The following is a 14,172-nucleotide window of genomic DNA, read 5'->3' as shown; positions in this document are numbered from 1 at the left end:
GATGATGTGAACTGCTGTTTTGTACAGCCGATAATTCTTGTAAGTAGTACACAGATCCCTTTTTCCAGAAACATACCTGAATACTTCTGTAGAAATAGAGAATATATAAAAGTTTGACTGCCAAAACATCTAAACATTGTTTAAATATATTATAAATTACTGTATTACCTAGATTGAGAAAGCAATCTGCCATTGAAAATAGAGTATTTATCCTACTGTAACTTTAACAGGCACCTGAACATTCTATGCAATTCAGAACTTATCCAGTTATTAACAGCGGGGAGTTCTACGCACAGAGATTCTTCAGCTCTGAATTTGATTGATTTTGCTTTGCCAGATTAAGATTAGTAACTGCAAGTTTTGTGTACTGTACAAGGATTTAAGATACGGTACAGTCTTTATTCAAAATGTTTTCTGCTGAGGAAATATTAATTACAAGAGCACTGTTCAGTTACTGATAGCTTTAAACGTGGAGTGCTCAGTTACTTTTCTACCCTGTTGTCTCAGTTTGTGTCTAAGGATCTCCCAGGGTCTTCAGTTCTGTTTCCGTTACTTATTTGAAAATAGAGTGATAGAAAAAGGACTGTAATCATCCTCCTTTTCTGCCTGTATTGTTTGGAAGCATTCTTCCTAACTGCTATACCTTTATACTTCTCTGTTAGCATTAGTTTTGTTGTTGCAATGGGAGATAGATAGCCAACGGATCCGTTAATGGGAATGGAACTTCTTTTATAGTGCTCCTGTTTCCAGTAGTGAGGTAAGGAGTCAGGAAAACAAAAGCAGAAAACACAGTGTGACAACAGCTGCCATAGTACAAATGACTGACTTGACAACATAAAGCCCTACTATATGCATATATATATATGTGTGTGTATATATATATATGTATATGTATCTTTCTTTTCTTCTAGCAAACGACTTGGCGGTTGGACAACAGCTCAAATGCTTGAAGTTCTGAATAAGGCTGAACCTACTTAAATTATCTACTTACCAGGGGGAAGAACTTACAACTGCAAGTTACCCCCAAGGCTTTTTTTCCTCTTTTTCTGTGTGTATGAGTACACATATACGTATATACACACAATGCGACGTGTGCAAAGAACCAGTTTAGCTGGCGTAGGGTGCTTTGCTTTGTTTTGTTTTCTTTATTTGAAAACATGATCGAGCCTTAAGTGCTCACCCAATGCTTTCTACAAGACAAAAGCACAACACAGAGGCCAATGAGGTGGCCAAAATATTGATATGCCTTATTTGTTCTGCTGCCATAACTGATAGCTAAGGCACATCTGGTGAGTGATCCTAATGTAATACATCTCAGTTCAGCTCTTGTTTTGTTTGCCGTTTTCAGCTGTCTTTTTGCTGTGGTATCCTAGAGCTCCTGTCCTGCTTGCAATTTGCTAGTGGTGTTATCTTCCCAAATTCTAACGCTCTTACCTCAAGGAAAATCTGCAGGCATGAATGTCCTGGACATTGCCTACCGCAGTGACTAGGAGCCTCAAAATGCCTCTGGAGTGAAGACTATGGGAAGGAGGAATCTCTTACAGCTCCAGAGCTCTAAAGACTGGTGGCCAGTTTTTGTCATTCTTGCTTCTGCTGGGAGATACTGGTCTTGTTAAGAACTCTATTAGCAGGAGGCCCATATGCTTGGCTGCATTTGGAATCCAGCAAAGCAGATCCTTCTGCAGCAGAAAGGCACTTGTTACTGTGTTTGCAATTAGGAAGCATTTAGTCGTCATCTCTAAGATAAGAGCTTATGGACTGTGCAGTGATGAATGTTGTATCGCCCTACTAGTAGCAGCTGTTCTGACAAACAGTCTTGGTCCAGAACCTAAACTGTGAGCTGCAACTGAGATAGTCCAGCCCTACAGTCCTCCTTTGGTGAATATTCGCTACTTTTCTAATGGCGTAGGAGTTGCTTTCTAGTGTCAGTTATGTTGTGTCAGTATGAGAAAACAATCCTATTTTATTAAAATTAGTAGTGTTATTCTAGCAGAACAGTCTGGGCAAGAAGCACTACAGAAGCAGGCATTATGTCAGGTTGTAAGTCAATGAATGGCAGCTGTTCTCTGAATCTGATAAAAGGGAACTTGGTCACAAATTTGGATGATTTTAATACGTATCTTGGCCAACAGATGTTCTTATTTGCTTATAAAAATGCTTATTTTATGTGGGTATTTGCCTACGTAAGGACTTGATGCACCTCCTCGTGCGCACTTTTTATAACTTGTATTTAGGGAAACAGGGTTGTAAGAGGAAACTCTGCAATGAGGCCTGAGTTCATTCTTCTTACACAGATTAGCCTTGCTGAGTTGTTCCTTCACCCTCCCTTTTCACCAGCTATTGACTTTACATGTTTGTGGGTATACAGAGGGTGGAACAGGGCAGTGCCGGACTATGCTGTTCTGTCTGCACCTGAGCAAGCCGTGTGGGTAAAAGACCCTGGAAATAATTCTGAGACCCCAGATCTGATTGTGGGTCTCCAGGCCTTCCTAAGGAATTAATAATTGCTGGCACCTCGATACACAAAGCCTCAGTGAGGCACAACCTCTTGCTGGCCAGGCAAAGATTTCAGCCTTAGCATTTGTTATGAGATCTATACTGTGAACTTTCCACACATAACTACTTAGTAAAAATCTTGGCTAGGGTCTAAGATTCAAATGCTCGAATCACTGGTTGCTAGCAGTTCACAGAGATGGGCTTTTAGAATCTTTTTAACAAGTGCCTTCAGACTTACTGCCATGAGAGCAGTGGCACTGGAACTGGAAAGCCTGAACTGAGCCTGCAAAGCGGTGCTGCTGCCTTCACCGCTGCGTACGAGACGCATTGATGCCTGTGGTGCATGTGGGAGACCAAATAACCTGTGCTTGGCCAGATGCTGAGTGTCTGTCCTGCACTGATGCTCGCCTTGTGCCGTGGCTGTTCTTTGAATTTGTTCCCAGGCATAAGGCAGCGTTGCAGCATTTCTGGTTCCTGTTATTTTCGAGCTGTGTAAAGTGAGGAAGCTGCTGTTTTTAGACAGGAAGACTGGAGGCTGTGCTGCGTTTCCTCTAGTTAAACTTGAGTTTGAGTTAGTGTCATTGTTAGGGGACTCTTGGAGGACAGTCCACATCGGCTGAAGTTAGTTCTGCTAGTAAAATGAAATAGCGTATTGTTGTTTTTCTACTTGTTAAAATTGCCCTCAGAAGAAGGCCTACTTGGAACCTCATTGCTACACTGCTGCCTCTGACCGGAGCCATTTTTCTTGTGAAAGCAACCAAGAACTGAAACAGTGTTGACTGCTTTTTATTTGGGGATAAAACCAGTGGGATAAACTCAGAGAGCAAGTCTGTGAATCCAGATACTGGACTAACAAATGAGACCACAAAAACCTTATGAAGAACATACGGAAAGCAGATGGATGTGTTTGCTGTTTACCACCTCGTTCCTCCAAGCGCGCAGGCTGCCCTTGCAGCTGGATGCTGAGTAAGGAACTTCACTGTGCTCACAAATCAGTTGTGCATTTCTGATGCTTCTAGCTTCGTACTTCAAGCATTTCTGCTCAAAAAGCTTGTACTTGCCCTGCTACTCTGATAAAGTCCTAGCTGGGTTTGGGCCACTTTTGTCTGAAACGGGTAATTTGGTGTTGATAATGCACGTGTAGTCCAGAGAGAGGGCTTATCCCTCACAGAATCACAAACATTGCATGTCTATTTATTTATTTATTTTATGTTTTAGCACCTTTTTCAAGTCTTGAAGCGCTTTGATAGTATAAGCTATGCACCTGTAGCAGCTTCACCAGCCACTTGTGCAGCCATTTCTGGGCCAGAGCATGGCTATGGATCGAGGAACCATTGCATTTGAAGAGAGAGGGAAAAAAAACCATCTGGTTCCTAACAGTTCTCTAATTTTGACCAATGCATAAGGGAAATCTAGGAATGCAATATACCGCTGCTTTAACTTCAGCAAGCAGCCTGCAGTGTCATGGGGATCTTTGAACAAACTGGCAACAAAATAATCCACTGATGGGCTTTAAAGCATGCTATGAAGAGTTTATGCTAGGTCTATTTCACCTTTCTCTTAAATGCATTGGTGATGCAAAAAAAAATTGTAAGACTGTACATACATGGCTAAATGAGCAAGATTATTTGCAGCTAAAATTTTGTTGTCTTTCTGTGGGCTGTAGAAGCAATATGTTCTGCGTGCAGGCTGTATCCTCTCATTTTATTTGCTTTTTTCTCCTTGAGTTCATTTTTTCAAAGCACTGCAAATCTGCTTAACTCCCATTCTTCTGCATGCCATGGCAATGTCACTGGTCCTAGAAATTGACAGGTCTTCTTGATTCCTGCCTTCCTGTAAGAGCAGCACTGCAGTGCTGAAGCAAAGTCGAGGGTTGTAGCTTTGTGTATGGATCAGCTTTCCGGTATGGAAAATGAATCTTTGTTTTCTTGAGTTGTCCTGCAAGTTCTTGTGGGAGGAAAACACATCATCAGCGCAGTGAAACTTTACTTTGTGTTTTCAGTTTTGTAAGCAGTAATTTAAACTCAGTGTTTCATATGACTGTACAAGGGATTGCCAGGGGTCGAGTGCTTGGAAAGCTTTGGTTCTTTGTACTGCTAGCAGGACACATATCCTGGGAATGGCTGCAGCTGCATTGCCAGCAGTCTGGAGGCAGAAGGTGTGGTGCTGTGAAGGGATGCAGGCGTGCAGAACCGTGCGTGGTGCAGCTGCTGTGGCGTCCTTCTAGTGCCAGAAGAAACTCTGTAAGTTCAAGTAGGCCACAAACCCATTTCTTCTGTTTAGTTTTTCCTAGTCCTGGTGTAGAATTATTCCACATCTGTTCAGTGATACTTTTTCTTAAAAATGCCAGACTTTTTTTCAAATGCAAACCACGTTGACTTCCCCCGTTCGCCATCCTCTGGTAGCTCCCACCGCTGCAGCACAGCCACACAGTTCAGAGGGGCTGCAGCTGAGCCCCGCGTGGCTCCAGCAGCTCCAGCTGCGCCAGGCAGAGCTGTGGGTGCAGCACTCGGGCTGTGTTTTTGCCAAAGAAGTCTCAGCCCGAAGCCAAGGAAAATTTTGGAAAGCTACAAGAAAATAATGTTCTGTTACGCATGCCTTAGCTTTATTTTTTCCTCTTTCTGAGATTTGTCCAGGTGCTTAGGTGTCGTCGGACATCCACACAGTCTTAAAGCAGGGAAAATTGATGTTCAGAGAACAATTTTCAACTTGTCATATACAAGCTGAGAAAATATTTACAAGGAACATATGGTTCATTGTGTGCTTTTTATTTACCAGAAATGAATGGTGATTAGTCACATGTATGCCACATGTATTTGAGAACTGGATGCAAACTAGGCAAAATATAAACACTTTTTCTTAATGGTGAGGCGGTTTCAATTAGTCCTTTTCTTAATATCTCAAGGGAACTTTTCATGTGTTTGTGTGATTTAGTTTTATCAGTCTATAGCCCGGTGAAGTGCTAGTTTTATTTAACATTTTTGTGAGTGTTGTGATCTGTAGTAACTGTAATACTTTGACTTTTAGGGATTGGTAAAGGCTTCAGAATTCTAAGAACTTCATTGTAAAATAGCTTTGTCTTTTTAAAGCATGCTAATGGTTTTTATGGACACTTCCTTTTGTATTCTGAGTGAATGTATTGTTACAGGTTTAATGTTTAATGGACCAATAAAGTTTTTCTTACAAATGAAGTTGTTTGTGCTATATAAAAGTTGAAAAGTCAACTTGGGAGAAAATTCACATATATTAAGATATGAAATAATCAGCTGCTGAGCCAGCAGAATTGGTTGATTTTTTTTTCCCCACTACATTTGGATGTTGTTTAACAGAAAAAAAGATGTTGCTGTCACAGATGGCATTATGCACTTCACTCCGAAGAGAGAAACAGCAACATATTGATGTAAAATAGTGGTTTAACACAGCTTAATTGTGAGACAGGCACTTAACAAGATTCAAGACAACAAGGTGCACTTGATTATTTACTGCATAGAGGACAGCATTAACCACCCTCATTCAGATGAGTCACGAGGCTCAGAGTATGCTTTTGCTTTTCAAATTTGAACCACAGAGGTAAGGAGCTGATGTGCAGCAAAACCCATTCCTGGCCCAGGCTTGGTCAGTGATTTATGTCTAAGGGATTGCATGTGTGCAGTTAAAGATACAACCTTAACAAAGCTCTGACAGCTTAACAAACTAGTATCAGTCACTTTCTGAGGATCTGTATCGGCAAGATGTCTTGACATCAAGTATCAGAGATCGGTTTCTGCACAGATGTAACCTCTAGAGGTGTCTCTACTCAAGTGGAGATCATGCCTGCAGCCCACTGCCAAGTAGGTGAGCTCCAGGGGCTACAGGCTGCTTGTTATTTGTGGGGTAAGATGGCTGATTCAGCTGCATTTGTGTGCCAGCCCTCCCTTGAATGAGCATGCTCCAGTGGTAGCAGTTGAGCAAGATCTTGGGTTGTGGTGCAAGATAGCCCTTGGCTATGGCACTGTTACCTGAATCCCCAAAATCCAAGAATGCAGCCATTATGACTACTCCTAGAGTTACCTGCTTAAATTAGTGATTATAGCCTGAGCAGCATTACGGCAAAAAATAAAAAATATAAATTCAGGTGCAGGGCTGCACAGTCACGCTTAGGGAATAGGACATGGCTTCTTCACATGCGCTATTGCGTGGATCTGGTCACACAGGTAAGCAGAGCTGTGCAGGCTGAGGCCAGGAGAAGGCCTCTGTGGTGTGATCCCTGTGCAGCTCTGGTGCCAGGCCATAGTCTATGGGCAGCGAGCAAGGCATGGAATGGGCTGTGGCCCTGCTGGCCTGAGCCAAAAGCCAGCCACCTCCACCCAGCTGCATGCGTTGGGGCCTGGCAGGATGCTGCCGTCTTCGGGTGATTCCCCTCAGGAGATGGCCCTTAGGGAGTAGCAGTATTTGAAGGCCGTTCATGGTGTCCGCAGCCCTTGATTAAGAATTGGTGGAGTGGGAGGCAGCAGCCCCAGCACTGCTGAGCATTTGCAGCTGCTGCTCAACTTGCACAGGGGTGTGAGGGAGATGGACACGCTTGACTTTAGAGATGTGGGATCACAGTGTCTCTGTTGGACAGTGGCCACACATGGAGCTCTGCACTGCAAAACAGGCTGGAAAACAGTGGCGGTGAAGTGCTCACGCACCGGGTCTGATAGATGGGTGGCAGGGTTTCCCAGGCCCTGAGTATGACCTTGCGGCACATCTTTCTTTGTCCACAACAGGTAACTTCACAGATTCTGAATTTGTGGGTTATGAGGTGTCAGCACAGCAGAAGTGTGAGCTCTGGCATCACATTGCCAGGTCTGCCAGCACGGTGGCCCACAGCTGAGCAAGATGCCCTAGGTGGCTGGAAGCTGCCAGCTGTGGCTTTGTTCAGGTACCTCCGGAAGCCCCAGAGCCAGATCCTGCCTCGCTCTCACCTGCCTGAGTCTGTGGACCAGCAGGGAGAGCTTGGCTGTGGCATGGGCACTGTTTGTTCACATCCTTATGAAAAGTAACAGCTCTGTAGTCTGCAATGTCTTTTTCTGCAGCTGCCCTTGGAGCTTGTACTGCCTTCGTACTGAAAAAGGATGCAGCAGAAACACACACTGTATCCAAACTTACTAAGTTACAGAGTGCACTGGGACACGTCTTTGGTTTCTGTTTCCCATTCCCTTCCTAATGGTTGTTAACACTTAATTCAATGGTTGTATAGGTGTTTTTTTAACTTAAATAATCACTATAGTACTGGTTGAGAGAGCTTAGCTCTGAGCAGGGTCAGCAAATCTAAGCCTGGCTTGAGGTATGTGAGGCAGGATTATTTTCTATGGCTGTTTCACCTCTTTTTCTTTAAATCATGTGTAAGTCATGCACTGTGATGAGATCTGACTACAACTCCCTGCAGGCAGCTTTTTTGTTTTTATAGGCTATAAGTGTATTCATAATTTTCTGGAAGCAGGAGCATAGGAAGGTCTGACAGTTCTTGGAGGAGTTTTGCCAAAAGTAACAGGCTGCAGAAAATTTAATCTCTCCAAGGTGAGAGAAAAGCTTCTGACCTGAGTGTGAGCAGGAGTGGAGAAGATAGTGAGAAGCATGAGATCTTGGCAGCACCCATCTCTTCTATTTCAGGCTGGACACAAACTCTTGTTTTTGACACATGCCAGAGATAAAGTTAGGAAGACAAAATTGCCCTTTCTTCGTGATTCTGTTTAATACTGAATCCAAAATGGCAACAGAATCAAACAGTCCCTGAGAATGGCTTAAGCATCATTACATTACATGCCACAGCCTAGGTCTTCAGGCAAATCTGAAAACAAGTGAAGCCTCAAAATGTTTTTGTCTCCTTTTTATTTTCACTTTTATACAAAAAAGTCTGACAGTCACATCAATAAGAACAAGCTGAAGTGTGAACTCTTACAACAATCATATAAGGATTTAAAATACATTGTTATTGCAAACAATAAAGCAATACTAGTTTGCTTTTACTCCTTAAATATCCCCAACGCCAAATTGCTGAGCTTGAAATTCTTGAAAGTCCTCTGGGATGGTGTCTGAAAGCAGGAAAATACAGGAAAGATCAGTCTCCTTACGACTAAAGGAAGAACTTACACTACTTGGTTGCATCTATTTAGGTAAAGCCTGGTCTTTTGTTTACCTGTTAAGAATGAACTGGGACTGCTTGCAGTTTTAGTGTATGCCACTGAAAAGCAGAGGAGCTCACAGGATAGTGCACGCTGCAATGCCAGTTCAACTGGACTGCTATAATCCTTCAGATGTTTTGGTTTTGTTTTGTTGTTTTTTTTTTTCCCACCAAAAATTTTAGTGGCTTCTGCTGTTACATTTGTGACAGTAAAAAGATGAGCAGAAAGGTGGAAAAACAATTGGTGTCTTGCTTTGTAACCCAGATATGTGCACAGTACCAATTCCTTGATTTCCCAGCTCAACTGGGAAATGCCCATGGTGGCATGAAAAGCCATAAGAGGAAACATTAATCCTCAATGCCAGGACCAGCAGCAAAAACAAATTTAAAGCTGGCAAAGGAGAGCTTTTTAAATTTAAAGCTGGAGATGGGTCAGTGTTGTAAGAGTAGCTGTAGTGGTTGATGCTGAGTTTGCAGGGTCTTTTTGCCAGGTGCCAGAACGTTTCACCCAGGCAGCCACAGAGCAAACAGGAGAGCTGAAGCAGCAACTGAGCAGAGTTCAGCAGTGAAGCTGAACTACCTGATTCCAACTGTGGTCTGATTCTTTCCACCCTGATGCTGGGCAGGTATCTCTGAACTCAGAAAACGAAATAACTTCATAAACAAATGATATCTGGGGACAAAAAGTGGCAAGTATTCTGCTTTTTTTATCTGTTGGTTTGATAACTTCTTTTTTGAGCACCGAGAATTATTGTTAAGATTTCTTCACAAATGTGAGACCTCAACTGAAGTATGAAAGGGATGCTGGAAACTCCACAGAATTCCTTAGTGGACTTCACTGAACCACTGCAGTATCTGCAGCAAAGCCGCTGCCCGCTCACTGCCAGGAAAAGTATCTGCAAGTGTATCTTCAGTAAGAGCTCTGAGGCATGCTTTCTGGGAAACTACACACTGTTTCAGACATTACCAAGTAATCTTTAATTGTTTGCATCTGCTTAACTGTCACTCACAAATACCAGCCTGTGCTCAAGTGCTCAGGAGCCAAGGTGCAGAGCTGGGGGCTTTTCTGTACAGCACCTGTGTCCATCACAGACTCAGGTTTGGCTTCCTAGATCCATGGAAAGTGAAGAAACTATGCCAGGTTGGCTGGTTAGTTATTTTACTATAGCTGCCTTGGTCAGTCAGGGAGTGATGCTGAGACAAGGGTCAGCCCCTGGTATCTCCACCTGGAGCTAGATCAACTGCTGATGGGCAGAAATAGCCCAACACAACCAGCTTCTGTGTGAGTGAACAAGATAGGATTTATACAGTACGGTGGGAGATCAGGTCAGAGCTGAGGATTTTACCCCATGTGGAGAGCCAGCATGCACCCATGGTCTGAGGACTCCACCCTTACAGGCATCTTAGGATCCTGTCCTCTCACAGACAGGAGCAATCAGCAGCACAACAGGGGCAACCAGCAATACACAAACGATCCCAGCAGATCTCCAGATTGGCTTCACCTTGTTTTCAAAGCTTGAGGCACTGTGCATACATGATGACCTCAGTATGTCGTGCATGCACAACTCTCATGGTTGACTGCTTTTAAATAACATTTCTAATTCACTGATGACAGCAACAATACTTAGTGAGCACAATCTCTGCAGCACAGCAACTGCTCTGGGAAGAGCAGTTGTGGGGTGTTAGTTCTCATCTGGCTGGGCTGCAGTGCCTTTCTGGTGTCAGGGGAGGCATTTAACAGCTGTAAAAAACTTGTAAATGAAAATCAAAGGAAAAGATGCAAGATAGCTTAATTCAAAAGCTGGATTAATGTTCTTTCTGGTAATTTGCTAGAGATTACAAAAAAAAAAACACCACCAAAAACCAACAACGTTACCATTACAGCGATATTTCAGGTTGGACCAGATAATGTTTTCCTGAGAAAAGCAGAAAACTCCAAGCCGTCCTCCACGCATCGTGGTGTCTATAGTTACACCAGAGTCTGCCACCAAGTCAGAGCCTTCGTAAAATCTTGCCCTTAATGAAAACAAACAGAAGCTGTGTTAGGTCTTTTCTAAATCTGCAGCACTTATAAAAGTAGTTTCATTTATCTGCTTTGATTCCAGCCTTCTGCCTGCAGCCAGGCTAGGGGAGTAGAAGCTAAGACATAGCTCCTTTGTGGTAACTGGAGCAATGCTGCACTCAGGAAAAGAGCTCAGCAGAGAAGAGGTTTTCTGTGTTTTGGTGGCTGCTGCTTGATCCTGCCCTCGGTCCTCTATCAGTCTACAACTGGTAACTATGGGAGAAACGGAGAATCAGGTTAGGTCAGCTGAGGAATGCCAGATGGATTTTGTCTCACACAGTATGAAGCTAAGCTATTTTTTTTTTTTTTAAATAGGCAAAGTTTCAAACATGCTGCATGGAATCTTAAAGCTGCTTTCCTGACTGTTGGATTTCTTTAAAAATGTTTAGATGATTCATTCCAGGAACAGTTTTGATGATCTGGCACTTTCTTGTTATAAAAACTGTCAGCAAATTCCCAAATAACCCTGGGAATAATTGTGCCCTGCCAAATTTCCAAGCACATGCCCTGTCCTGGGGGTCTGAGCAGGACCACACTGCAGCCAAGTGAACTATCACAGCACCAGCTGTACCACATCCTCGGCCTCTGGATACCAGCAAACAGCTCAATGGACAATGAACCTGGAGGGTCCTGCTTTGGGCAAGGATATCACTGTGTTAGGAGCCAGCGTGACATGCAAGAAAACAGTGGGTGGTGAAGGGAAAGAAAGTTCCTATGTCTTTTCATAAAATAAGAAAATAATTCCTGTTATGCCTATTTCCTGATTTGCTGAAGCAGAAGCTGAATGAATAGAGCTTGTTGCTCACTCGAGTGCCTTTTCTCTGGATGACCTTGTAGCCTTGGAAAATCTCTGTAAGACACATTATGGTCTGTGGCATTAGGCCGAAATGGACAACAGCAAGATGTTGGCAGAGGTTCACTTCAGGCCTGCCTGAAGGATTTTGTGATACTAACAGGGCTCCTATCTTCAGCTGCAAGTCAGTTAAGCAGGCTAGAGAGACTGCAACCACAAGCAGACAACTGCTTGGGAAGCAGCTTCGTGAACATCTTGATCTAAAGGAAATGCAAAAGTCTGCCACCCAGTGGCTCGGACACAGTCATTGACAATACCAACATTCTTAATCCACTGCAGCTAAAAGTCAGGTCCACCCACTCCACTGATGATGTGCACCAGAAAATGGAATTATAATAGCACCAACTTTGTGCATTTCAATTGCAGAGTGATGATTTTTTGAAGAACAATCCAGTTTCCTGTGTTTATTCTATCACAAGTTTGCAAAATCTGTGCTAAGAACGCTACAGCGGGTTTTTTGCAGTTTTATTTTTTCAGAATCAAACTCTTCAGAATGATTGCTTCTAAATAACTGCTCTTTCTAAATTAAAATAATAAGACTAGTTTGAATGTAGTTGTACTTAACAAATAAACTTTCTCAGCACATTCTCTGTGACCTCAAATCATCGTGATTACTAATCTTAGGAGCGCAGCCATGGAATGGACAGCTTTGATTACATATTCTGTGATAACAGCCCTAAAACTACTAAAATTACAATTCAAACTAAAAGATCAACATTAAGACATTTTTAAATGTCTTTTGAGGAAACAAGGTATCATAGCCATGAAGTGGTCTGGTAGTGCTGGGCAGTTAAAACAAAGATGGTAAAAACATCAATTACGAAACACTTAGCTTGCAATTGTCTGCCCTAGGAAAAGAATTGCAGGTGGAAGCTCGCAATTGTAATCCCTTACAGCTTCCTAACTGCAAAGCACAGATACCATACATTTTCAGATCATTTAAGAAATGTTGAGAAATAACAGTTTAAGCAGACATATATCTGTATTCACCTTATCTATTCTTTACTCTTACCTGATATACCCAATCTGGGGTCTGTGCTGCAAGAACCAGCGGTAGGAGACTTTGTCTTTCCACCCCACATTTCGAGGGTCTTTCCACAGCAGCCTCACCTGGTCACTGGTGTCCCCTGTGTGCCAGAGGGAGTTGCGCAGGTGCTCACCTGGGCCTGTCTTTGATTTCACAGCCTGCAGAAATACATTTTTCAAGTACTGACAACAGAGAAATGTAACTTCCAGCAGCACTAAGTCTTCTGTAGTGGGGAGATCTGCAGAAGCACCCTCATTCCCACTCACAAGCCCACAATTTCTTTTGTAACTGCAGCCACTGCTTACATAGAAAAATAATCAAATACCCAGGACCAAGGAGAAGCAGGCAATGTGACAACTAGAGCAGGGACTAAATACTCCAGTTGATGGACAAAGGACTGTCAATAAAAACCCTTAAGAAACTGTGCTGATTAAACAGGCTGAGTGACAGCTGTCTGACAACAGTTTTGGTACCCAATGCGGGGAAAGGAAAGCAGCTGAACATCACTGCCAACACGCAACATGATGACTTTGCCAAAGGCAGAAGGGCCAATGCCTGACATGAAGGCTTAGCCCACAGCCAGGCTGTAATGACCACTGCACCCCCAGCTAGGATGCACAAGCATACCTTCAGCTGAATGCCAGGCTCTGCAACAGCTCTGAAGGGAGTTGCTTGCCAGTACGTCTGTTCGGTCTGTTTCCACATTACTACATAAAAGCTAGAGCTGTCTTGATAGCCAAAAATAAAACCAGCGTAGTCGTCATCTGTCACTGTGTTCACATGAAAAGTGCCCTCGAAGTCAACACCATTAAAAGCAGTGTAACCTAAGGAGATGCAGGGTTAAAACCAAGTCTGCAGAAAAAGCCTTCACATGCTACTTGATTTTCTGCTATAAATCTTGAATCTCAGAAGAGCACACATACCAACAGCAAGGCCAGGATCACTGTTCATAGTCTGCACAATTTCCATGCCCTGAAAGATTAAATTCAGGGTGGTTAGTGTGCATGACGAGCTGGGTTGGCTAAGGCTGGCAGCCTCTTCTGGCCTCCTGCTAGCACTCCCTCCATGCCTTTCCTCTCTATGCTCAATACATGTCTGTAACACTTGCCGCTCTGAATTAAAAAGAAAGCTACAATCAAATCCTCATATTTCATCTGCTTGTGTGCACAGAGTTGGGAATGATTTTTCTTTTCCTGGAGGACTGGACTTAGCTTTCTTTCCCTCCCTGCCCCAATTATTCTGAAATCACTGATTCTGGGCCAGGATTGGAGATGAGATGGAAAAAACAAATGGGAGATGAGGACTTTTGCAGGGCCTCGCTCACAGAATTTCATCACTGTTCAGGATTAAACTGACTGCCAGGACTAGGCAGAGGAAGGTTTCTTGTACATTTCAGCTGGTTTGGCAGAAATTTTAACAATGGGAGTGAAATGTCCATTTCTCGTGACTGAAAACGTTTCCCTTCTGAAGACTAAAATGTGTTAGTATAAGCAATATTTATTGGACTTCATTTAGGAGCAGATGCTGTGCTATACAGCAAGTCAGACTTTCAAACTCTAGAAAGTACTCTTGAAATTTTACTATGCCAT

General features: G+C 43.1%; 1 protein-coding gene across 1 annotated transcript in view; it reads right to left on the bottom strand.

Moving 5' to 3' along the window:
• Window positions 1–8,490: 8,490 nt before the first annotated feature.
• The window catches only part of THBS4 (thrombospondin 4), a gene marked incomplete at both ends in the record, with an annotated part of 36,480 nt that continues 30,798 nt past the window's right edge, over window positions 8,491–14,172 (bottom strand). Inside the window, 5 exons of the mRNA XM_079548280.1 lie at window positions 8,491–8,552; window positions 10,518–10,657; window positions 12,569–12,741; window positions 13,211–13,407; window positions 13,507–13,661. Coding sequence (XP_079404406.1) covers window positions 8,491–8,552; window positions 10,518–10,657; window positions 12,569–12,741; window positions 13,211–13,407; window positions 13,507–13,661 — 727 coding nt within the window. The remainder of the gene's footprint in view (window positions 8,553–10,517; window positions 10,658–12,568; window positions 12,742–13,210; window positions 13,408–13,506; window positions 13,662–14,172) is intronic.

Source organism: Tetrao urogallus, assembly GCF_951394365.1.
Source record: "Tetrao urogallus genome assembly, chromosome: Z".
NCBI classification, from domain to species: Eukaryota; Metazoa; Chordata; class Aves; order Galliformes; family Phasianidae; genus Tetrao; species Tetrao urogallus.
The sequence above is the reverse complement of the archived record's forward strand: the minus strand, read 5'-3'. Positions and strand labels throughout refer to the sequence as shown.